Here is a 27144-nt window from a genome sequence, read left to right as displayed (position 1 = left end):
GGAGTTAATCAAAATGAAAGGGCAAGTGGCCAGTCATGATGTCATTGTGTTGTTTGACTCAGCGTCAACTCACAATGTGATTAACTCCAAGCTCGTGAAGAGGCTGAAATTAAAGACAAGTCCATCTGACTATGCGTATACAGTCAGGATGGCCGATGGAAGTTCAAATGAAGTATGGGACCAAAGGGTTACCCAGTTAGAACTTCGGATTCAGGACTATGCTGAGAAGCTTGATTTTGAAATAACCAAGCTTGCTCATGCGGATATAGCCCTGGGAATGGCGTGGCATTCTAGGAAGAATCCAGCCATTGATTGGAAAAAGCACGTATATCAATTCAAGATGAATGATGTGCTTTATGTCTTGCGAGGTGAAAGAGATATACCTCAGGGACCGTTGGTTTCTGTGATGGAAATCAGAAAGGCTCAAGTAGAGTTTTTGTACCTTTGCACAGCATCGGTGGAGTCGGTGAATGATTCTTCGACTAGCACTGATGCTACGCAAAGTGGTGAGATGGCCAAGCTGGCTAATCTTATAACAGAGTTCTCTGAATGTTTTAGGGATGAACTACCTTATGGGTTACCTCCAGAGCGGAAAGGTCAGCATAAGATTGAACTGATCCCGAGGGCAGAACCTGTAAATAGACCTCCCTATAGAATGAGTTTTACTGAAGAAGCGGAGGTACGTAGGCAACTGGAAGAATACCTCAGGTTGGGGCAGATTCAGCCAAGTTCCTCACCTTTTGCTTCACCAGTGATATTAAAGAGGAAAAAGCATGATACGTTTCGCCTCTGTATAGATTACAGAGCATTGAATAATATCACTGTTAAGCACAGGTATCCGATGGCTCGGATTGATGATTTGCTAGATGCACTACATGGAGCCGTGATTTTCAGCAAGATAGATCTTAAGTGCGGCTACCATCAGATCCGGATTAGAGCCGAGGATCAGCATAAAACCGCTTTTAGAAGCAGGTTTGGTCATTATGAGTTTTTGGTAATGCCCTTCGGACTTACCAATGCTCCAACGACCTTCGTCATGCTTATGAACGATTTACTACGTCCGTATATCGGAAAGTTCGTAGTACATTTTATTGACGATATCTTGATATTCAGTAAAAGTGTTACTAAGCATTGTGAACACTTAAGGATAGTGTTCAGTACTTTGAGGAAAGCCAGTCTTTACGTGAATAAAAAGAAAACTATACTGTGTATGGTTAGGCTTGAGTACTTAGGGTTCATAATTACTCCACAGGGGGTAGAAATGGATCCGAAGAAAGTGGCTACGATACTAACTTGGCCAATCCCTCAGAGTCTGACCGCGTTGCGATCATTCTTGGGATTTGTCCAGTTTTATAGAAGGCATATCAAAGGATATTCCGGAATAGTCTCGCCGTTGACTGATCTGACCTCAGATAAAGTACCTTTTGTTTGGGGACAGAATCAACAGGAAAGTTTTAACACCATAAAACAAGCTGTGGTCTCAGGACCGGTGTTAAAAATAGTTGATCCCCAGAAACCGTTGTTCCTAGAAACCGATGCAAGTGGCATTGCGGTAGGAGCAGTCCTCCTTCAAGAGGGAAGGCCAGTAGCCTTCGAAAGCAAGAAGCTTTCTCCCTCTCAAAGGAATTGGCCAACTCATGAATTGGAGTTGTATGCTGTTGACTTCAGGAGAGTGTGCTAAGTTATCACCTCGATACTGTGGGCCGTGGTTAATTCTAAAGAGAATAGGCAGTGTAGCCTATAAATTAGAATTGCCACAAGGGTATAAGGTGCACCCGGTTTTTCATGTTTCACGTTTAAAGAAATTTTTACATATAGGTGACTCACTAATCGAAGGTGTGGTTTTGTTTCAGGAGATAGAGGATATTGCAAGGCGCAAACCAACAAGAATCCTGGACCGAGGAACAATGCAAATACGAAATCGAAAGATACCCACGGTGTTGGTTGCATGGCATGGTCAGCCTCTATCGGAAGCTATCTGGGAATCCGTATATCAGTTGCGGAGAGTGTTCCCAGACTTTATCATCGAGGACGCTGATGTCTGAAGAGGGAAGGAATGTTACGCTCTAGCCGAGGTAGCATGACCTCGGAAGAATCAGTCGACATTTCCCTTAAAGGATCTATCTCTGTAATATATGTGTTTGCGCTTCATGTAAATGATCGGGAGGGATTTAATGTCAAGGTCCTAGGTGAGGGCTGATAGCACCAGACTAGATAGATCTAAGACCAAGGGCCTAGTGCTAAGATTGTGCCTAGGGGCAAGGAATTAAATGCATCCCAAGAGAGGGGTGAAATGTTGCATTAGGAAGGCCCTATATGGATGACATGTGGCATCTGGATCTATCTAGGGATTTGGGGTTTGCTAAGGCTAGAGAGAGAAGAGAAGGATTTGATTCATATGGATTTTTGAAACGTAGCTCTCTGCCTCGCTTGGTGCCTTAGCATGAAATGGCTGGGAGGAGAATCATGGTGCTACTCCCGTGATCTGCAGGAGAGGCTAGTATAGAGAATTTAGGTGACAGCTGCCTCTTCCAATAGTCAACGGATATACATGGGAGTCTGCCTACAGAGATGAGACGAGGGGTACAGGAGGAGTTCGAGGTTCAGGTGGAGTTGCAGTCCTTTTCAGATCCACACTTCGAGGGATCATTTGAGTAGAGCAGAGAGATACACATTCCAGATTTCTTTGGATCCGGATACGACACATGGACAGCCAGGATCTGTTTGTCGCAGTTTGCTACTTCCCCCCGGAGACCTCCCACTTTGCCAGAGATATGATGAGACATCCCCATTTGCTGCCCTTTATCAATCCATCGTTGACTTTTCTAGCCACGGAGAAGTCCTTCTAGTGGGGGACTTCAACGCGAGGACAAGGGCCCATCAGGTACCACTTCTTGATTTCAGAGATGATTCCACTCTACTAGCAGACGTTGACCTTAACAAGGCACGTATGCTACGGGTTTCGACTGACAGGCGAGGTCCATTCTCATCTTATGGGCAGGCCCTATTAGACCTAGGCAGGATACATGATCTCATTATCTATAATGGTCTTGACAGATGGCCCGCTTCAGGTGGTTTCACATGCTTTCCACATGGGGGGGGCTCCAGTGTTGTTGATTACATCATGGGATCCCCTGTCTTCACATCTCACATTACTGACTTCACTGTAGCACCTCTCCCCCAAGGGGCTGATCATACATACCTTTTCTTTCGCATCTCCACCTCCCTTCGCACAGCACCTCCCACCCCACTCAGTGCTTACTCCACCTACCACGATATACACTTTGATCGGGATCACTCACCTTCTTACTCTGGCCGTCCGTACATACTTCTCGCTTATATTGACTTCATACCCCTTTTAAGGGATCGTGCTGCCCTTATCACCCGCTCACTACACGAGGCTACCATTCACACTTTTCCCCACACCACCCGCTCCACCCGCCCACCACCCCCTAGAACCATACCCTGTAATAGTTGGTACGATGATGAGTGTAAGGCCTTACGCCGTCAACTCAGATTTGAAACCAAAAACAGTCTTCCGAGCACACCAGATATGCTACGTGAATACCATAGACTGGTACGGAGGAAGGAACTAGACTTCGTTCGTCGAAACGAGAAGGAGCTACTGAACATTTTGTTTAGTAACAACTCTAAGAACTTCTGGCAGAGATTTCTGGAAGGACGGTCCCCTCCACCACTCACTAACACCCAGATCTGGTTTGATTATGCACGCACACTTTATGGCATCCCAAATCAGCCAGTCCCTAGCCTCTCACACATGCCTCATCCCACATCCTGCACCCTCTTCACTAGAGGAGGGGTAAAGGATGCCGTAATGAAACTTCATAATGGCCGAGTCAAGGATCATGAGGGACTATGCACTGAGTTCATTGCATATGGGATTAACCTCCTACCCCCGATCTTAGCAAAGCTTTTTAATGAAGCGGTTTGTTTGGGATTTCCACACACTTGGACCATTAACACTATCTCACCCATCCACAAGGCAGGGGATACCATGAGCTCGGAGAACTACAAGACCATTATGATTGGACATGTCATGTCCAAGATTTATGCATCAGTACTTGACTCTGAGATTAGCAGACTTGCAGAGTGTCGAGGACTTAGAGCAGTAGGACAACCGGCGTGATCATGGAACCATGGACCACATTCTCACGCTCAGATGTATCATCGAGGAGGCGAGGTCACAGAAGCAGAGGGTTTATTGTTGCTTTGTGGATTTCTGCAAGGCATTTGACACGGTCCCGAGAGCCCGCCTCATACGGCACCTACAAGAATTGGGTTATGACCAAGAGATCATTTGGGCTGTCATGGCACTTTACGAGAGAGTTTCTCGCAAAGTTCGGGCAGGATCCGGGTGGACAGACAAGATCATGAGTACCATCGGGGTCAAACAAGGGTGTCCTTTGTCGCCTATCTTGTTTGGCCTCTACATTGACGAGCTTGAGACAGTGATGCAGACACAAGGGGGTGTAGGTTGCTCTCTTGCGGGCACGCTGATCCAGATTTTGCTCTATGCAGATGACGTGGCTCTCTTGTCTTCCTCTGCAGAGGGTCTTCAGAGACACCTAGATGCACTACAGTCCTTTTGTGAGCCTCATGATTTGAAGGTCAATCTAGGTAAAACCAAGGTCGTGACCTTCAATACATCTCGAGCCATCATGCGTCAGGAGCAATTCACATTTGCGGGGTCATCTATTGAGATAGTTTCATCATACACTTATCTTGGGGTTATCTTCTCTGGACCGAGCTTCACTATGAGACCCGCGATGCAAGCACACTTGAGTAGAGGGTATGCCTCATTGGCCAGGCTAGAGAGGCAGTGCTTCCACTCACACTTTCAGGATCCACGCACCAAGGGATTGCTTTTTGACTCCTTGGCTCGCCCAACGGGGATGTACGACAACCCTTGTTGAGGGCCAGACTTGTCGGATACAGAGTGGGCACGTGTGGAGCGGCTACAGGTTCTCATGCTATCACGGATGATTCGTGGTAAGTCATCTGTTCCTCACCAGATCATTCAGGCTGAGTTTGGGTCACCCCCTTTACAGCTAGATGCTGCATTTCAGGTCATCACATATCTGTACCGAGTTAGGAAATATGGGGATTATACCTCGGGGCATAGCAGGCTACCATGGATAGCTCTATTCTCTTCTATGGCACTTGCAACAAGAGGAGATCAGAGGTGCTGGTATGCACGTACAGAGAGATGGTTTGAGCGACTAGGGCTCCACAGGGATAGACTACCTCCCTTCCAGTATAGCATGGATGCTCCGTTCTCTCCCCTCTTATCACATGAGGTCAACCAGGTTATCCGTGAGGATCTACTACAGCTACATACTTTTCGGACCTAGTTGGAGCCGAGTAAACTCCCAGTGAAGCTTAGCTTCTACAGAGATCACTTCTTACATATCACAGCAGAGGGTTTCATTGACCCACCAGGATACACACAGATTCACCTACCCCACTCGATGAGGATCTCTCTTGGGCAGTTCCGGGTCTCTTCACACAGACTTCGCATCGAGAGCGGCAGAGCAGAGTGACTACCCAGGGAGCGGCGCATATGCACACTATGTGACATACAGGAGGTTGAGATAGAGAAGCATTTCATCTTCAGGTGTCCTATGTACTATGAGATCCGAGGACATTTCCATTGCCTCTTCAGGGATAGTTATGGGATTTTAGCCCGTTTCCTAACCTACCCAGACCAGCGGTGTTTGGCAGGTTTCATTCATGAGGCACTTAGACACCGCGAGAGGATACTCCGAGCACAGAGACAGGAGTAGACTTCTTCCTCGGTTGATCCCTCTCAGAGCGCTATCATGGAGTTCTTTCAGCTAGATCACATGGACCCCAACGAGACAAAGCCTCGACATGACTTAGAGTCGGAGCCCGACCGACGAGGGTCACAGTAGCCCTGGTTAGACGTAGAGCTACGACCAGGAGATGTGCCAGGACCGCACCTCTGAGTGGCCAACAGCACTCTATTGCCGACTTCGTGCCTCCACTGCCTCATCCATCCTGATATCTTGCTATTGCTGGGGATGATGATATTGATGATGATGCTGAGATCGATATATAGTCGACCATCGACATGACTATGTTGTACTTAGAACTTAGTACTGCCATTCTGCATTTTTGCATTTTTTGCATTTTGCATTTTGCATTGGTATGGATGCTCGTTTAGTAGCTCCACTACCACAGCTCGTTGTATCAGGATTTTCATAAACTAATAGACCCATCGGTCTTCCGAAGACTTTAATAAACTTTCTTTCTTTCTTTCTTTCTTTCTTTCTACCCGTTGCTCAGTTCTGCCTCAGCTGCCATAACTTACATTATCTGCTACCTTTGCCCTCTCTGCCGCATCATTTACAATTGCCCCTGCTCATTGCCTCTTCACGTGTTGATACCATGAAACCTTGTCCTCCTGGAGAAGTCACTTCATCTCGGGAGAAAGTGCTTGCCCTCATTGGTGTGAGATCAAAGCCAAGTTCGAGAAGCTTCACGCTACATCTACTGGACCAGACCAACGAGCTATATCTATTGTTTTACATGATCTATCTGAATTGATAGATAATGATTAGGAATATTTGGGTACTCTGCCCCGGGATGTTTCCCAAAAATGAATACAATAAATCATGTGTGTTAAGCAATCAGTATCAAGTGTAGTTGCTGGAAAAAGAACCCATCAATGGCAGTAGGGAAAAAGTAAAAAAGGATGAGAGGGCTCTAGGAATCATTGGTCTTGGCCTAGGAAGCTCCATACATCATACAGATTCCTCAAAGATGGTGGCTCAGGCATGGACAGATCCAGCAGATGTTATGTTTGGAAGCACACTACAAAACTCAAAAGCTCGATTGCAGCAAGAACTGTATGGGCATCATATGACAGTAAAGGGATCTTGATATCCACCTCCACAATACAAGATTTGTTTCCAGGTAAATAAGAGAGCGATGTAATGATGATGATCTAGATTATCTAGAGCCTACATGGCTTTCTAGTCTGTTAGAGAAATTTTGCAAGTTCAGCAAAGCTACTAAAGTTGAAAAACGTAGACATAAGCCTCAATCACACAGTTTCTGCTCTCTTAGACGAAGATTGAAGGGTAAATGAGCCCGCTGGTCCCGTAAACCTGGACAAGGCTTTGATATGGTTGCAACCCCCTACTGGTTCGATTTGTGGATTGAAGGCATCTTGTTATTATTTCAATCTTGTAGGCTTGGGCAATAAGTGACGATCGTGAGATGCTTAGTGAAACAACGCCGAGTGGCAATTACATATACGTTCATGAGACCAGAATAAATCCAATCTTACAAATTAAAAACTTTATAAAACAAGCATAAAAACAGAGGAGAGATAAATGGAGATGAGGGAAGAAGCAAGTTTGTAAGCGCCAATTACACTGCATGAATCTAGGAGAGCTCCAGGTGGTGCTACCAACTATATTAGCATGTATTTGCAGTTAGAAGATATTAGATAGTGTGTTGTGTATGTTCACTGTGTCCATGTCAATCACCTATCTCATGAGAATTTTTCTGTGTTGTTGAGCTTGCCACCCTGTCAGGCTCTATTATGTTTATGTTGATTATAGGCATTTGGGTTAGGCACCTTGTTATTCTTATTACATAAAAGCGTACCTCCTGCTCCAGACAATAAATGTGGGTAGCGTCAACTTATAATGCCAAATTTCTCTATGAACAGGAGCACCACTAAAAGCTGAAGTAAGAATAACAGCTCACCCGTGCAGCCTCTCTACTATAAAAGACTCCAAAGCTGCAAAGTTTATTCACAAATGGCTGTAAAACTTCCAGAAATAAGTCTTTGATCTTCACAGACTCTGCATCCATTACAACCTACACATCCATGTAGCCTTGGAGTTACCTTAAAGTAAACTGATCTTGAAGCTGAAGATTAAAGAGCATAACTCTGAGAATTCATTGACTTCGTATGGAAAACAAAAAAATTTAACTTTCAGATGCCAAGAAGCTTCACCTGAATAAGTTCAATCTTTCTATTATGCACATACTTGTGGACATCAGGATCATCTTCACCGCGATATTCCAAGCATGAAATATGAAGGTTGTCTACTACAGTTTGTATGGTTGCCTGCTTAGCTGGTAATACATGCAACATACAACATTGATTAGAATAAAAATTCAAAGACTGGGTATCACCTTTTCAGCACGTATGCAGCTTTACCCACTCAGACATATGAGTACTTACACCCAGGAGTTGCAGTAAGTGCAAGTATACGCAGTTTGACAGATCCTTCTACTAACTGCAGAGCAGAAAAGTGTTAGATATCTAATGAATTTATCTCCTGTCATGCAGCAGCAAGTTTAGCCTTAGATGCAATTTCAAGATTGTCCAAGTACAATGGTTTCACGTGACATCACAACAGATGAATTAACAAAACCAAGCTTTGAAATTTGAGCATGTGGAGGTGAGAAACATATTATATTCTTTAGCTCAACTTATCATAATATCAGCTACAGATATTTATGCCATAGCAAATCCTGACACACAAGCCAGAGATGATGCCAGATATGCTATATGGCAATGTATTCCTATGTTCATGAAACCAGATATGCGGGTCTCACTTGATGCACCTTTCACCAACAGAGTTCAGGACAGCACTTCTTGCCCTTCATAAGGGCAAGTGCCCGGGTTCGGATGGGCTTACTCCCTCCTCTATTACTTTTTGGGATAAGATTGGGGATCACATTACCTCATCCCTTCAAGGCGTTTGGGACTCTGGTGAGATGCCAGACTCACTTACAGACGGTCTCATTCATCTTATTCCAAAGGGGGGTAGCAAAATTTAGTGTCTCAATGGAGGCCTATTAGTCTTTTGGGAACTTTCTACAAAATCTTGGCTAAAGCAATCAGGCTACATTTGCAGCCCCTACTTCCACATCTTATTCATGATACGCAAACGGGCTTCGTGCATGGCAGAAGCATTTCTTATCATATCTTCCCATTTTGGGAAGCTTCTGAGTGGGCTATGCAGAGCGGCCAGAGGCTGTCCATTCTACTCCTAGATTTTGAGAAAGCTTATGACAGGGTAGATTGGAGCTTTCTAGAGGGCGCACTTCTTCTCTTTGGATTAAATGTATGGATTAGAGGGGTGTTCTCCTTATACAAATCAGCCCACAGCCAGATGCCTATTAGCCGGGTCAAGGGAGAGGTTCCAGATTTCTAGATCAGCCCGTCAGAGATGCCTCTAGCTCCTTTTCTCTTTTTGTTTGTGGCTGAAGCTATGAGTATCTACATTAGATCTCAAGCTGATATTTTTGGGCTAAGCCTTCCCCTCAAACGAGAAGAAGAGTTTCTATGCAGTGAGCTAGCAGATGATACAGCTATTTTTTGCCACACCACAGATGCTCACTTCTTTCAAGATAGCCTTGGATTTATTTTGTACCGTTGCAGGGGCACACATCAATTAACATAAATCCAATGGCTTTTGGATTAGGGACAAGGATATCCAAGATTGGGGGAATGACATTGGCTTCACTTGGATTCAGAGGGGTGTCCCCATCAGGAATCGTGGTTGCCAAGTCAGTATGGGTATCTCTCCATCACAACAGCTTGCTCCTGTGTTGGAGAGTATAAGCTACAGTGCCCCTGCTCAATAACAATGACACAAATTGGCCCTAAACCCTTGGCACCCCTTTCGGTATTTCTTTATTAATTGGAGAGTCCAGCAAAAAGAACACACAATGAACTCAAACTCACTTGCATTCAGTGCTCTTCCCACTCTCAGTAGGCATCAGAATCCCAATTGCTAGGCCCTGCTCTCACATCCCAATGACAATAGGCATCCATTTCAATGCAAACACATGCATAAAACTTGGGAGCTGGTGCTAGCAACCCATGCGGGATCACACCACTCCCTAGACTACCACAAATGTGCACCATTGACTCACTGGAATACCCAAACAATGGGTGAAATCATAGCTAGCCTGCCCACAAACCTTAGAAGCATGAATGCACTTTGCAAGCATCCACCGAGAATCACCTTGCCCACAAGGTCCCTCCAAAAACCACTCACAGCTGAAGGCAATCACAATGGGGCATGTGAGAACTCTTAACCAGCTTAGAGTTAGAACCAAGCTCATTCACGAGCTAATGCATACCCATCTGGAAGCACACTTTCCATCTTGCCTCACAAGTAGCTGTCTGAACAGCCAAGAATCACCTGGCCATCTATCCGCTTAGATCAAAGAGAAAGAAAGCTTGTTTACTCAGCCAGCATCAAGCGGAGATTACAACAAGGAAAAGACTAGCCACTGAGAAGGCTTATAGTGACAAGAGCTCCAATAAGACCAGCCAACCCTTCCCTATTAATTCGCAATTAGAGAGGGAAGAGAATCCTTGTGTGCCCAACCAAGCTCTCAGCCCTGCGTCAGCCTACTCTTAGTCGTATGTACACTGACCATACACCTAGTCCATACATAGACTATTCCTCTGCAGTCCGTACACACAGCCCGTTAGCAGCAGTCCGTACATACAGCGGTACACAGGCATTGTACTTGCAGCCCCGTGTGCTAACGTCCATACCACCCGTACATGCATTCCGTACCAAGGGCTATACCAGACCCTACCAGTAGTGATTAAAGGCCCGTACAACCGCACGACAATAGTGATTAACGTTCCATACAGGCATCAATCGTTTGCAGGCTCCAATTCTCTGTGAGATCCCCTACATGCCTTACGTGACGTTTTTCCTCCATTTTCCTTGCCCGGAGACTTCTAAGGTCTTCCATGCTAAATGCATTTGCATGGTCATGCAATGTGGCAACCCACGTTTTAAATTGCCCCCAAGTCCTATGTGATCAAACCAATGACCAACTTTAAAGTTCATTTGCCCCTTGCTCCTTCTAGTGGGACCAAACAATGGCCAACTTAAACTTAGGTTCTAAGCGTATTTTTCTCCCTCTTTGGACTTATTTCATTACTTCACCCCCCAAGGCATTAATCCCTAGGGGAACATCTTACACACCCCCATCCCAAGAACCTACCCCTTAGCTTTCCAGGGTCTTGCCGCATGTAAGTGCAAACTCACACCCTCGAGACACAAGAGCCGTAAAAGGACTTCTTTATTCGTAGCATACAGTCTTGTACACCTATTTTGAGAGGAGACTGGATAGAAAGTATCATATGGAATTTTACTTCAACCCACCTCAGGTCTCTTTTTTCCCCTCTTATGGTTGCTACTTGGGCAAGCTTCAAGTGTACCCTTCAAAGAGTTCCCCCTTCCTCTCATGAAGAGACCAATAAGCAGCCTATCATATGGAATGATAGCATACTTGATGAGCATGGTTGATATTGTTGTGGGGGAAAGGCCATGCCTCTACTGTGGGATCCTCAAAATCTTTCAAAAAGCTTCTAGAAGACCGTAAGGGTCAACTTATTCCAGTGGATAGATGGTATGCCTATTTCATGTTCCAATTAGATGGGAGCTTTCATAAGAGCGGGCATTCCTCTACAGATTATTGCTTTTCGTGGTTCAGATGAGGATGTCTTGGTTTTTTATGTCCTTGAAGGAGGCAAGCTATCTAGATCCAAGGATGATATTTTATTAGAGATTGCATTTTAGTCTGTAAGCATTATTGGTCTTGTGGAGCATGGTTCAAACTCATCGTGGTACATAGATCCTCACCCACGTCTTATTACCCAGGGCGCTTGGAGATTGTGGCTTTATGGGGGTGTTCCCATAAAGTTCTTGTAGTGGGATCCCAAGGAGTGGGAGTGGATTGATGTGAAAGACACCGAGAGAAGAGCCTCCATTTCTTTCATTACACTATTAGCAATGCCAAGAGGTTTCAGCCTACTTTTAGAGGTCAGAGGCCCTCCATACCTTCCCATTGGGAGGGGTTTGAGATTTCTAGTGACGTGTAAAAGAACTTTTGGAAGAGACTCTGAAAATGCCACTAGCATAGAAAAACACTCTTCCTTTTGGCTTTCTATTCATGGTGGGATTGCAGTGAACCTATGGAGAGCCAACCCTATTTGTCCTCGATGCCTTCTGTTGTGGGTCAGTTCAGCATTGCTAATGGGATTGCACAGGCGAGAATTATTTGGAGGTGGCATTTTCAGCCTCAACCTTGGTTTCTTTCCAACTCATTTTGAGTTTTTATTTACTCCTCTAGAGTGTTTATTTTCCTCATGCCCAACGTGATGTATTTCCGCTTCGTGCTTTCTCACGCAAGTTTCTTTCATACTTAATAGAAATCTTTTTCATGGAAAAAAAAAATATTTATTTGAAGGGGGACACGTGCTTGCTCACATGGGTTTCTTTCAGTACTTTTGTCCGTTCCTCCTTCTTCCATGACTTCGGGATCAATTGCTTGGCTCTCTCTTTCAAGGCCTTAGGTCTTTTATGAGAGCATGACTCTTCTTGGGCCTCATCGATTTGATGCCACTTAGTTAACCCATGCTCTCTAAATGATGTTCCTATGGCCAATATGTGGACAGAAACTATACATACACTAATGCCCATTTGGATGAGCATGCAAGAGTCCTCTCGGGCAGCTTCTGATAAGAGGGCTACGTTTTTGTAGAGAATAGAGGAACTCCCCCTTCTTCTCTAAGTCTACTGTAGGGTTAAGATGGCACTTTCATTCTCACCCTTGGTTGTTTTCCACCTCTTTCTAAAGTATTTTTTCTCATGCTTTGCATGCTATATTTCCACCTTGAGCTTGCTCTCATGGGTTTTGTTCATACTTAATGGAAGTCTTTTTCTTGCCCTAGAAAAAAAAGAATATGATTTATCACAGCAAGATCTATAATGTGGCTTATATGCCTTGATTTTTTGAAAGAGCCTTATTCTGTTTGGTAAATCCAAAATTGAGCAATGGCTTGACAAATATCCTCACTAGGTGTAAAATCTAACAAGTATTATAGTAGAAGAGGATCAAAGTTGTGAGGAGGTCGGGGAAGCACTGACCCATGAACCCAAGCCATAGAAAGAATACACACAATGAAGGCTTTGATGTGGGAAGGTTACCCTAGGTAAGTGGGATCTAAGGGAGTGATTTTGGCTTGCCTAGGCTGGGCAATCAGCTAGAACAGTGTTGGCACTTGTCTTCTCATACAGCACTACATTGGTGGCTAGTTGCCTCACCCTAAACTCCCTCACGACAAAGGCGTTAGCTCAAACAGTGGGTACCATACAAGGTTCTCACCACTTTTGGTCATGGCCACAAAAGATTTCCTATTTCTTTTGGCTAGTGGTGCATGGTGGTATCGGAGCAGATGAGGAGGGATGGTACCTATCACCATTGCACGATAGGAGCTCAAAGTTGATCTCTCATGCTAGGGGTTACCCTTCAATATAGGGGATTAGGAAGCATACAAGACACATCCAACTTGTGTCTACATGGGGGGATGGTAGCCTAACAACAAACTGGAGGCATGCCTTCCCCATAGAGATGGTATCCCCAGCTTGGTTGGTGAGTCACATAGTGGGAAATCCCTAAGGCATCTCTCCTTCCAAGCATTTCCCCTCAAGTTTTGCATAGAACATCATCTAGGAGGCTATTCCTAACATGTTAGCAAGATAGCACAATGCATGGGGAGCAACGAGTCCAACCAACTGCCACTACCATGTACATTTCGCTAGACATCATATACAATTTGCACTCAATATGGGAGCAAAATAGAAAGGCATCTAGAAGACCGTGGTGCAACGTCAACGTTTCTGAAAGGCTTGGCTACAGGGTATCTTCAGCATTCTCATGGATCGATAAATCTGTTGGTTGTATTACCCACCACACTAGTTAATGGCACTATGTACATGTGTCAAGTTTGATTTAAAAGTCCATGGTTAAGCTAGGCATATAGCGCTCTACTCTGTGTTGTACCAACCATTGCACGGCTTGCATTTCCATGGAATTTATAGTTGATCTCCCCACAACACCAGGTGGATATGATTCTATCCTTGTGGTGGTGATGGCTAGTATATTAGTATCCTATAAGTGGCGGATTTGTTTATTAGTCACATATTTGGCATGCACGGGTTACCTAGATCCATAGTGTCAGACAAGGATGCTGAATTAACTAATCCTTTTTGGATTGCATGTTTGAGGCACTTAGGATTGAGTTAGGAATCAGCAGTGGGGATCCTCCTGAAATGGTGGTCAGACAAAAAGAGTCAACCAGACTTAAGAGAATATGTTCAGAGCATATGTATCATTGAGGCAGCACACATGGAACGAGTGGTTGTCATTATTGGAGTTTGACTACAATAACAAAAAACATCCCTCAATAGGAATGAGTCCATTCAAGTTGAACTATGGTTATAAACCAGCAAATCCAAACACCATTGGAATACCTCTAAAGTGCCTAGTGCCGCAAACTACATTGTTCAAATGCAGGGGAGGTGCTAGCACTTGCGAGAGCTAACATCCGCCAAGCTATGGATAGAGCTAAGACAAATGCGGATGAAAATAGATCTTTCAGAAAGTTTGAGAGAGGAGAAAAAGTTTTTCTCAGAGTTCCCTCACACTCCAAGTCTTTGACTGTAGAAGATTGTGCTAAGTATTGTGGTTGGTGGTTAATTCTCAAAAGAATAGACAAGGTGGCCTATAGATTGGATTTACCACAGCGTTGTAAGACGCAATTGTGACAAGACTCGAGGAAGAAGCCCCTTGCACCCAGTGTTTCATGTTTCTAGTTTAAAAAAAATTTGCACCCAGGTGACTCACTAATCGAGGGTGTTGTTTGATTTCAGGAGATAGAGGATAACGCTGTTAGAATATGAAGTCAAGTGAGAGGGTGTCCTACAGTTGTGTGGGGTGAATGTGTCTAGTAGGTGAGCAATTAGTGCCACCTCCTAGAGTTAGGTGAGTTAGGTGTGTGAGGTAGAGGCTAATGACCTCGCCTGTGATGTCAGAAGATGAGGCTTCCCAACCTATAAAATGGGCATTGTAGACTTTGTTATCTATCAATCACATCAAGTTGTTATGTGCCCCATATATGTTTTCATCATGTGATTGCTCCCTAGTTCCTTCATGTGGTATCAGAGCTGGTTCGTCCACCTCGATACTTTGCAGTTTCATCGTCATGGAGGAAGAGACTTGCTTTGCTCATCTCTACTGCCATCTTCTTGAAGACTGACGTTGTTGTTGCTGGAGATTATTGCCTAAATCTGTCTACAGTTTTGTGAGGAGAAAACTCTGCACGCATCTTCTAGCTCTTGGCTATATGCGCTCAGACATTCATGAACATTGCTATCTTAGCGTTCTATCGTTTTCTCTATGCTATGCCATTGATATCGCCATGGAGGAGATCTATGCTACTTTGCATCCTGATCAATTCTTGCCTATTTCTGTTGTCGCTATCCTAATTCATGCCTTCTATTCATTTCATTGATCTGTTGTTCATTCTCTTTTCAGGCTGTCTCCTTTCTAGTTTTGCTGACCTATAGCTTCGTGGAGACCTTCATTTCAGACCAAGAGTTTCTGAAGCCTTGAACAAATTCTCAATCCAAATCTGTTGCTGGCCACTGTTCAGTATCTGTTTGGGTTACGATAAGCTCTCACTACTTTCTCCCTCTTCATGGAGTGCATTAGAGGGGCGATAATCTATTTGAGCAACGATTAAGTCGTTGACAAACTCATTCTGAGGCATACAAAGTTGCAAAAACAGCACGACAGCAAAAGCCATGTTTCACAATAAGGTGATTATCCGCGACATTCCACTTCAATTTTCGAGCCAAATTGCTGCTCATTAAGAGCCACTGCGGTTTTTGGCAATACTGGATTCAATGGAGATTACTGAACGGTCATAAAACAAGAGTAGAAAAGTTTTTGCCGCTGAATATGATTTGCGTCGTCCATTTCCAATTCCGGAGCAGTGGAAATCAAGCAGGAACCTGAGCATAAGCCTTTCAATTCTGTAAGCGGTTCCTTTCTGAAATTTCAGCGTCTCAAAAACTCGACATTCTAGATAAATGTAATGCACTAGTCTTCCTCATGTAACATTTGGGGCTTCCCTGAAATCTATGCAAATTCCTCTCTGAATTGTACAATTGTTTGGGGATTTTGCTACATTAAGCAAGATTGACCGGTTTTAAGGACTTCTACCTGACATTGGTGATTACCAACCCAACATTTTGAAAGTCATGCTGTAATTACCTCACGCAGCTGCTCCTATGGGCTTCATCGACTCGTTCTTCAAGAGCATTCATGCCGGGAACTTCATCAACACTCAGATTCTGGATGTGCATACACCTATATGCAGCAGCTGTGCGGAGGACATCTCTCATTTTGAGAGATCTTTTTTTCCTTTATTTCCTTTGGGTATTTGGGTCTTCTGCCCAGGTTGTCCCCCAAAATGAATGTAATGAAGGGTTGTTGAGCATTATTGAGTCAATAAAGGTTCTCGTCCTCCTAAAATGATGTAGTCTTTTCTATTTTTCGTGTCTAACTCCCTGCCATTCTATTCTAGTGTCAGGAGGGGGATGTACTGTGGGAGCCATGTATTGGCTTTGATGGGTCTTTTTATCAAGCCAAGCATATGAGTTCCAAGATGTTGGTGCATTGGTTTCCTAGACCTCTGAGTTGGTCATGCATCCATGTTGAGACATGAGCCTCTGAGTTATGTTGGGACAAAAAGCCATGAGAGTGCTCAGTCCGACCTCTGAACCATGCTCAAACTTCAGCCTCTGAGTTGGCATGGCAGCCATGTCTAGTTCAAACATTGCACAGATTAGCAAACTCCGTCATTGTCATGTTATGTTCTTGGTTCCATTCCAATAGTCCCTCATCTTTCCTTCATGGGGGGGTGTTAGAACATGAAGTCAAGTGTGAGGGTGTCCTACAGTTGTGTGGGTGTGAATGTGTCTAGTAGGTGAGCAATTAGTGCCACCTCCTAGAGTTAGGTGAGTTAGGTGAGTTAGGTGCGTGAGGTGGAGGCTAGTGATCTCACCTGTGATGTCAGAAGATGAGGCTTCCCAGCTTATAAAATGGGCACTGTACTTCACGTTATCTATGAATCACATCAAGTTGTTATGTGCCCCATATCTGTTTTCATCATGTGATTGCTCCCTGGTGCCTTCAAATGCAAGGTGCAAACTAACAAGAATCCTAGACCAAGGAATAAAGCAAGTATACAATCGAAAGATACCCACGGTGTTGGTTGCATGGCATGGTTTACCCCCATCTTAAGCGACTTGGAAATTCGTGTACCATATGCAGAGAGCATTCCCAAATTTCATCATCGAGGATGATGATGCCTAAAGAGGGAAGGAATATTATGCTCATGATGCCTGAAGAGGGAAGGAATGTTATACTCAAGCTGAGATAGCATGACCTTAGAAGGGTTAGTTTGCATTTTACCTTTAGAGGACTGACAATCATAAATAATCTATATTGTGCTTTATGTATAAGATCAAAGGGATTAATGTCAAGGTCGATGGTGAGGGTGACTTGTGCGACTCGGTAGGTCTAAAGGCCTAAGGTCTATTGCAAGGTTGCCTATGGATTGGATCTACCACAAGTTGTAAGGTACACCCAGTGTTTCACGTTTAAGCATTTTTTGCACCCACATGACTCAGTAATCAAGGGTGTCGTTTTGTTTCAGAAGATAGAGGATAATGCAAGGTGCAAACCAACAAGAATCCTAGACCAAGAAACAAAGCAAGTATGCAATAGGGAGATACCCACGGTGTTGGTTGCATGGCATGGTTTACCTCTATCTTAAACAACTTGGGGATCCGTGTACCAAATGCTGAGAGCATTCCCAAATTTCATCATTGAGGATGTTGATGCCTGAAGAGGGAAGGAATCTTATGCTCAAGTTGAGATAACATGATCTCAGAAGGGTTAGTTGGCATTTCCCCTTCAACAGAGAACGACAATCGTAAATAATATGTATTGCGCTTTATGTATAAGGTCAAAGGGATTTTATATCAAGGTCATTGGTGAGGGTGATTTGTGCGACTAGGAGGGTCTAAAGGCCTAAGGTCTAGGTATTCCTCATTATGAATTGTGCCTAGGGGCAAATGGTTTAAGCGAATGCCAAGAAGGGGTAGAAAAGAACATCTAAGTGTGGCCTTAATAAATAAACATGTAGCAATTGGGGGTTCTGCACAAGAAAATAGGGCCCTCGGTGAGAAAAAACACCCTATTAATTAATTAGTTGGTGTGGGGGGAAGGGGGGAGGAGCGAGTGGTATATGATGGAAAAATATTTAGGGATAAAGGAGGAGGGATTGAATTAAATAAAGGGGGGAGGGGAGGGGAAATAATTAGTATCATGCAAGGGGAGCGGGAGAGCTTGAATTAAATAAAGGACGGAGGGGGAGGGGAATTAAAGAGTCGTCTGAGATTGAGGAGGGGGGGACCACTTATTAAAGAGGAAAGGACATCCCAAAGGGGAAGGGGGATGAGGGAGGAATTATAATACTATTATAAGGAAAGGGACAAAAAAAATGTCTTTATAGCTAAGTGGTAGGGCTCACACGTGCATGGCTGGGAGGAAAATTACTGCAAACCACCCGTGATATTTCTGTTTTGCCTTCAGAAAACATTTTCATCTCTATCAGTATAAACATATGCTCTTACACATATACTTTTTTTTTTTTGTGAAACCAAGATACTTATATTATGAAACATTCATTTACATCTGGGCAGAGCTCAAAAGAGAGCCAAAGCCCTATCCATCAGAAGCGGTAAAAGAAAAGCTGAATACAAGAAACATCCAAATCTTCCTCATGTAAGGCATCATATAAAGACTGCCGCAATGAGGCTCAGAAGAACTCATATGGATGCTGAAGGGGAGAATTCAGATATGCTTGATTGCGCTGCAACCAGAGGGTCCATAAGGCCCAGTATCTGATCCAGTGGAAGAAAAGAGAATACTGTGACAAAGAAGTTGATAGTTTGCCATACATCCAGAAAAACCTGTAGAACCTGTGTGCTGGAAATCTGAGAGATAAAAAATAGGAGATTCTATCTAGAAGATCTCTGGAATATGAACAAAACCACAGTAAATGCGGAATAGTCTCAGATGTAAGGTGACATCTTGGACAAAGAGGTGAAGCTATCCGTCTTTGAGCCAATTTCACCCCTACTGGAAGAATACCAACAATACATCTCCATAAAAAGAGTCGTTGCTTCAATGGCATTTTCAACTTCCATATCAATTGCAATTTTCCTTTCCACCAGGCTAATGACTTGTTCAAATGCCATAGAGAATTAGCATGATGGGCAATCCAAGAAGGAGGTAATATCAATCGATAAGCCTGTATAGAAGTCAATAAATGCAAAGGCCTAGAGGATATGCTTGTATTTGAAGACTGAAGGTGCCAATCTTGAAGCCTGTCTCTGACTTTCAATGTCGGAATCGGAACCAGAGGGAGTAAGAGATCAGCAATAGCTTTCCAAATAGGTCTATGATGCATCCCCAGATTATGTTGTCGACATGCTACTGGAAAAGTGAGAATATTTCCTTGCATATCTACCACGTTATCAATGAACTGGATACCCATTTTCATAAGATTGTAAGCTCTGATGGGTTGTTGAATAGCAAGGGGAGAGAAAAACACAGCACTCCAATGAATACTTTCCATTCTTAGTGAGGAAGCTATAGAAGCAGGATGGGGAGACCATTTGATGTGAGAGAGTACTTGCTTCCAGTCCTAAATCAAGGAATTAGAAAATGGACAACCAGGGATTTTACCTTGAAATTTGCCAAGTACTACTTCCGATGGATCAACTAGCCAATGTCCATAAGCATGTGTGCTCATCTGTCCACACAAAATTGCCAACATAATAGACCAGGGCTGCTCTTGTTGAAAAAATGTCTTGAGCATAGTGATCTTTCTTGCCAACACATGAAATTGGATGTTTATTATATTCAAACCACCATGCATTCTTGGTGAGCAAAGCAAGTCCATTTTGAGCAGCCGTAAAGCTTTTTTATGAAGCTTAGTTTTCCAAAAAATCTCCATGGCTTGAGACATAAAGGAAGTGAGATCTCGAGATGACCAATGTAATAGAGGAAGGTAGAACTAGACATAAGCTAGAACAATAGACTGAACAATTCGAAGCCGTACATGCAGAGGCCAAGTGGAGATCTTCCAATATTCTAATTTGTCCTGAATTTTGTTTGACACCCACGACATTTGTTGCTTATTGCTGATTTTCCAGCTAATAGGATAGCCCAAATGTCTTACTATGTTTTCCGGATAAATAATCTGGCCTGGCCACAAGATAGCATGCCAGTCACAATGCTTGAGAGGCAAGAGTTTTGATTTCTGAAAATTGATTTTAAGACCAGCTGCCAACCCAAAATATGAAAGGGTATCCATCAAGAGGCGAATCTCCAAAGGACTATTCTTTGGCATGAAGAATGAATCATATGCATAGGCCTGTGCAATGAAAGGTCGTGAACCAGAAATCTGAAGCCCCTCTAGCTGTCCAGTATCAACCATGTGATCCATATAAAGAAGCAAAGGATGTGAAGCGATGGCATAAAGCAAAGCACTGAGAGGGCATCCCTGTCGAACTGAACGTTCGAGAGTCCAAGACTCAGACAAATGATTCCCTATAAAGCATTGTGCAACGGAATCTGAGTAAAGCCAATATATGACATTAACTAGCTTTGGCCCAAAACCAAGTTTTAACATGATTTGAGAGACATAATCCCACTGTACTGTATCAAATGCCTTCGCCATATCCACCTGCATGACCAACACATCTTGATCTGAATATTTTGCATATTCCATTGCGATGAGAGTGTTAGAGATATTGTCATGTATGTGCCGTCTTGGAACAAAACCATATTGCCTAGGATAAAGTCCATCATGAAGGATGTCCTTTATCCGATGTACCAACATTTTGTATATAACCGGCATCAAAGTGATGGGCCTCCAGTCATCCATAGACTCACATAGAGGTTTTTTGGGCACAAGCTTAACCAGACCATGCTTCCAAGCTGAGGGAAGATGTTGATGCTGCCAGGCTACATTTCTAAACTGCAGAATTGGACTCTTCAATTCAGGCCAAAAGGCTTCAAAAAATTCAACCCTCAGACCATCCCAACAAGGGGATTTATGTTTGCCCAAATGCCTAAGAGCATCATCCAATTCAACATCTGAAAAAGACATTTCCAGCATTGAGGCTTTTTCCAAGGAGACAATAGGAGAAACAAGCTCAGTAAATCTGTTACGAGCTTAAACAACCTGAGATGTAGAAGAAGATGGCCGAGAAAAAAGTAGCTGAAAATGATCCAAACATTGTTTTTCTAGCTGAGATAGAGTCTCGGTCCAAAGGCCGTCTGGTTTCCTGACCCTCATGATAGATTGGCTTTGTCTATGTGCATGTAAGTTTTGAAAAAAAGATTTCGAGGAACAACCCTTATCTAGCATAGGTTTAGCTCTGGCCCTTGTCTACCATTTGGACAGCTTGCGTTTATCATTGGCATCAATTATGGAGGAAGCACAAGACAATAAATGCTGCTCAGAAGTAGATAGAGATCTTTGATGACTAATCTGTACCAAATACTGCTTGTATGATTTTGCCCATTGGATATGCTGTCTAGTTTCTGCCATGTACCATCTTCCATATTCCTTAATGACATTTTAAATACGATGTATGAAAGAAGTCCAAGCAAAGTCCAGATCCTCCTGAGCATGGGATAGCAATGGCCTGCAAGCCAGTCTGATCATATGCTGGAATTTTTCATGAGAGAGATACAATTGATTGACCTGTAAATTTCTGACTGAAGAGAGCTGCAAGTCATCCAGAGGCATACCAAAAGAAAGGGTGCGCCAAAGTGGAGTATGATCAGATAATTGTTGTGAATAATCAGTCCACATTTGACATGTATAGTCATCATATTGATGAGCATGAATGAGATAATATATGTCAAGCCTGGCCCAATATTCTGTAATAGCATTATGATGATATGTAAATCCCATAACTGATGGGTGAGTTGCTGTCCATAAATCTGCAAATTGAAGTGATGATGTCATATGTTCCCATTGCTGGATTTCAGAGGGCAACATATGGGATTTATGTGTGGTATTGTCCTTCCAGTGAGGAGAATTGTTGAAATCATCACAAAGTAGAGCATTTGAAGACCAAGGATATTGCCTGATGGAGTTCCACATTTGAGCTCTGGAAGCTGAATTTTGAGAGGCATACAAAGATCCTATTTCAAAAATCTCTCCATTAATCATACATTGGATAATCATCCATCGTCCACCATGATCATTATATGCTATCCAGGGTTGCAGATCATGTCTGGCTAAAATGCACAGCCGAGAGAATTGTTCAGATCCTGAATAAAATATATCATATCCAAAAAAAAACCCATGCTGGCCAGCAAAAAAATGCTGATTATGCTCTTGCAGACACACAACATCCGGATGAGTTGTATTTATATAATGCCATAGAAGCCTCCATTTATTCTGGTTGCAGAGGCCCTGTATATTATAGGAAAAACATTTAAGAGAAGCATGCATGAAAATATATACAAGAGATGATCGGTCCTCCAAAAGAAAGGGAGGCTTCAAGCCTCTACCATTGCCACAGGGTCTTGCTGACCCTCAGCATCCAATTCCCTGACAATATCATCTTCTTCACAAAGGGGAAGACCCTTCTTGACTGCATTAACCCATGCCTTTGAGATGGGTTGCTTGGAGAGGTAGAAGATTGTCCTGAGAAGGAGCAGAGGCATCCCAATTACGAGATTGGAGAGGTCTTTGTTTGAGAGGCACCGTCTTCTTTGCAGTCTGCCATCCCTCATGAGAAGATGAGTTATTTTCCCCTAACTTGCTTTTTCCTTTATCCTTATTTTGAGCTGAATTGGCCTGGCTCCCTGTATGAACTGATGGCTTTGCTCCTTTAGCTTCTATCTTTTCCACATATGTCTTCTGACCTCCTTTATTAGATGGCAGAGGAATAGCTGCTGGAGGAGGTGGATGAAGGATAGAGGGACATTCTGAAGCAAGATGCCCAAACTTGTGACAAGAAAAACAAGCTCCAGCAAAAATGCCCCATTTTAAAGTGAAATATTTTTTTCCCAAATTAACACCCTCAATCTCAACTGCAATAGAGGAGGGGGTCGGTCTATCAGTATCCCATAAGATGCAAAAACGATTTTTATTACTTGTGGGACGAGGGGGACAGATCACTTGTCCCAATGTCATAGCTAAACTTGGAAGCTCTGTTCTCATGTAATCTGGAAAATCAACCACTTCAACCCATACAGGGCAATAATGCTTGATGAGGTTCTAATAGTCCTTATTAGGGGACCAGGGCATGATATGCACCATTTGTCAACCAAAAAATAAAAGGGACATTTCCAGCATTTTTTGTTTTGAAGGCATCCAAAAGATGAACTTCATAAAATCCCCGGGAGGCAAAATAGACTCCTTCTACATAGCATCCACCTAGGAGAGAATTCACCCATTGTCCCACATCATTAGCAGAGGGAATTTTGCCTGGGAAAAAGATGATAACTACAGTTTGAGAGAGCTTCTTCAAAGGATGCACAAGAGAAGGCAGCTTCATTCTGTAAGTGAGTTCCAGTGCAGGTTGAATCCATTCCCTTCTACTTTGTTGAAAATCATCATTCAACATATCAAACACATAGGAAGCATCTTCAAAAGAAGGAGCTATGAGGGGAGAGGTTTCCCTTGATTGTCTTTTGGGTTCAAGAGAGAGTGCTCTCTTGACATAATACTTGTTTGCTTCTGCCATGGAGGCTAGGGGATTCAACAGATATCCAACAAAGAGAAGGAGATAGGGCTGAATCACTGTACGGACGAAAGGAGAAGCTGACTGAGCTGTACGGAAGGGACGCTGAACTGAGGCACTGCACTGACGTACGGAAAAGCTGACAGAAACTGTACGGAAGGATTGACAGGTTGCAGGAAAGGACTGACAGAAACTGTATGGAAAAGCTGACAGAAACTATACGGGATAACTGACGGACTGTACGGTAAGTTTGACGATTGTACGAAAAATTTGACGGAGATAGTACGGACAGACTGTACGGACCTGGGGAAGAAAGACTGAAGGATTGGAACAGGCGTGCAGGGGGGAAGGGAGCTTTGACGCGAAGGTAAGGAAACCCTGGCGTACGGGAACCGTACGACCGCCATATGGAAGTACAGACTGGATAATTGGCCGCACGCGATCGCGGACGATGCTGAACAGCGTATGCAGCCTCACGACTCTCCTCGCGCCTCACACCTCTCTTCTCTCACACACACACACACATACACACACACACACACACACACAGATAGAGCCACACCGCTCTTACACATATACACATTTCCACACAGCCAACACACGAGCATCCATTGCTACAAAAGTCTTTTTTTTCAGTTTCTCTCAACACAAACTCAGGTGTAACAAAGGCTAGCACTTTCAGAGAAGGCTAATCAAAAGTAATCCACATTCTCTTCATCCAAACTACAACAGCCTATGAAGACATTTTAGTCTCTCCCAAACAAGCAAGCGAAAAAGCTCACTAAAAAAATGGCAGGGAAATGCACCACTACAAATAGAAAGAATTAATGCAATATTTCAGGAAAAGCAGTTCAAGAAATTTTAAAGATTTGTGCTGAAACCTAACCTTCCTAACAACAACACAGTAAGAATAATTTCCTGTAGCGCGGTGAGCCTCATCCACAACCAAGCAAACAAGGTCTTGCATTCGACAAGCACCTGCATCGCTATGCAAAACCATGTCATTTCCTCTCAAACTAGGCAAAAAATTCATGCAATCAGTGGCCTAGCATCCACGTGTATGAAAAAGTGATCCTTTGTCCTACATATCTTCTAATTGACAAAATAACAAGTATCAACATTTGAATCAAGGCAAGAGCTATGAGTAATACACATAAGTAGGTGCAAATCCCAATCTAACAAATAAAAGCCAACAAGATAACTCAAATCCTAACAAATTGATAAATGTTAAGAAAAATTACACAGCTTAAGATTCTCCCAAACATTCTCACATATAACTCCAAAATATCGACTTTTGTTTACCCAGTACGGACAGTATCCTTCAATATGTGAACAAATCCCACACACCAAGCCACACATCCCAATCAGCATGTCTTTTTCGAATTTAAAGCCACTGTAACCTGGATGTAAAGCCCTCTCAAGCACTTTATATGCTTCAATGAAATAAAAAATTAAGTAGCAAGGTATACAATAAAACCTGAATGTATATCTTTTTCAAGCACTTGAGGTGTTACAAAGAAGACTCGCTTGGCTTGCCAAAAGGCTGACCTCTGAACTGGACTCAACTGGCCAGTCATATCGATTGTCCATTCCTGCAAAAGATGTCATTCAAATGTCCTTTCACACGTATGCATCCAACACTACTACTTTAGATACTCTCAAAATTATCATTTAGGGAGGACTGTTTTTCACTCTTTCTGCTTCAAAAGGGAGTTATTGTACTCTTACCTTACCCATGACCAGAAAGGTGCATACCTCCGTAGAAAGATCTACCAAAGAATAAATACTCGTCTATTAAGTTGGAGACTAGATTCTTATACAACCACATATCTAATGACCTTTTACATGTTGTGTATAGAGCCAAAGCTTAGAAAACCCTAATCACAACAGAAACAAACAACCTAATCAAGTAGTCTTGTTCACAAGGCTTGACAAACTTCCCAAAAGAACCAATTGTATCCCATACATACAACCTAACCCCCAATGGTAACACAATTGACACAAGGACCAATGATATGATTTGGATACTTATGTATTAATCACTCTTAATGTCTCTTTTTAGCTTCCTTTCCATGAACCATTCATGGCATGAAATGGGCATTGGAATATCATCATAGACCTAACACGATCTATGGAATACCAAATCACTATGTACATGAGCCCCCATAATGGCTTTTACCCTCATTGTATAAATAAAAGACAATGTTCATACAATTACGCTTGATCAATGTGGAGTGGATTGGACATTCCAAAGGGAATATTGATGAGCTTGGTCGTTCTGCTAATCAAGTGTCATGTCTAGACAACACCAATCTATTTGTAACTAGGGCAAACGATCAAAAGACAACATGATAGAAGGGCAAACTGTCGAAAACCATTCAAATAGAAAGCATTGCCATGAGAGGACATGGAAAAACAAGCAAAGACAAATCCTACCTTAAAGCATTCGCGCACGCACACGTACACACATAGATATAGATAAATTTATTGAATTATTTTAATTTATTTTATTTTTTCCCATATTTCAAATCTCATATACCAACCCAAACAAGTGCAACAACTGTGAGCTTGTGGCTTTAGTAGTCCTCCCTCCTTCACACACTACGTCACTCAAACATCTCCCTTCTCTCAATTTGTCTATACAACATGCTTTATGCTTTGGTCTCCTACTCCGATCTAAACCTCACCATAAGCATAATTGGCTTGACCACAAGTATTTATCTCATGTTGCGTGCTAGCTATGATGGTTTCCGGCTTCACCTTGCCCATATTGAAAAAAGCCAATTTCGCAGCCTCAAACTTTTTCATGATCATCTGCGCATATTTACAAGCATCTTGAAGCAGTGATTATTAAAAGATGCTTACATTCACAATAACTTTTCATTTAGCCTACAGTTCTTTCATTGAACTTGGTCATATCTGATAGAACATACAATGGTATGGTATTGTAGGCTAGGCTTGGTCTAAGTCATTCTAGTCTAGGGTTTTCACTTTATACTTAGGTTTCATATATATCCCAAGTCTTGTACTTCTATTGTTGAACTATTCAGTGGAGCTTTGTGTGTGGACTACACTCTCGTGTTCTTTATCCACTTCGTGTCTCCCCACAGTTCCAACAATTGGTATGAGAGCTTGGCTCCCCATTGCTTCCCGTGCTTCTACCACTCCCGGGTTTCAGTTCTCTCATGAAGAGTCACTTCTGTTCAGTCCAGCCAGCTCGTTTTTGCCTATAGCAGCTTTCTAGAGGTCTCCTGTAGTTGGGCGCCTTCACCAGGGTCACTACTGGACCTAGGCGACTACAGACTTGTTTTTTGGGATCTTTCGCAGCCAAACATCCTCAAAATCAGCTCCATTTGCTGATTTACAGCACTTTTTTCCAGTCGCCTATCTTCAGGAGCTCCATCTGGGCTGTGGG

The 27144-nt window shown here is 43.1% G+C and overlaps 1 protein-coding gene across 1 annotated transcript in view; it reads right to left on the bottom strand.

The window, feature by feature from the left end:
- FANCM (DEAD/DEAH box RNA helicase family protein) overlaps positions 1–27144 on the bottom strand; it is a 152100-nt gene that overhangs the window by 89980 nt on the left and 34976 nt on the right. Inside the window, exons 6-10 of the mRNA XM_087378925.1 lie at positions 25207–25321; positions 24616–24707; positions 8243–8297; positions 8012–8133; positions 7759–7872 (exon numbers count right to left, since the gene is read on the bottom strand). Of these exons, the coding sequence (XP_087235051.1) occupies positions 7759–7872; positions 8012–8133; positions 8243–8297; positions 24616–24707; positions 25207–25321 (498 nt within the window). The remainder of the gene's footprint in view (positions 1–7758; positions 7873–8011; positions 8134–8242; positions 8298–24615; positions 24708–25206; positions 25322–27144) is intronic.

The sequence above is a fragment of the Dipteris shenzhenensis genome, chromosome 9 (genome assembly GCF_047967505.1).
Source record: "Dipteris shenzhenensis isolate YYH24624 ecotype China chromosome 9, Dip_SZ_1.0, whole genome shotgun sequence".
In the NCBI taxonomy this organism is placed as follows: Eukaryota; Viridiplantae; Streptophyta; class Polypodiopsida; order Gleicheniales; family Dipteridaceae; genus Dipteris; species Dipteris shenzhenensis.
The sequence above is the reverse complement of the archived record's forward strand: the minus strand, read 5'-3'. Positions and strand labels throughout refer to the sequence as shown.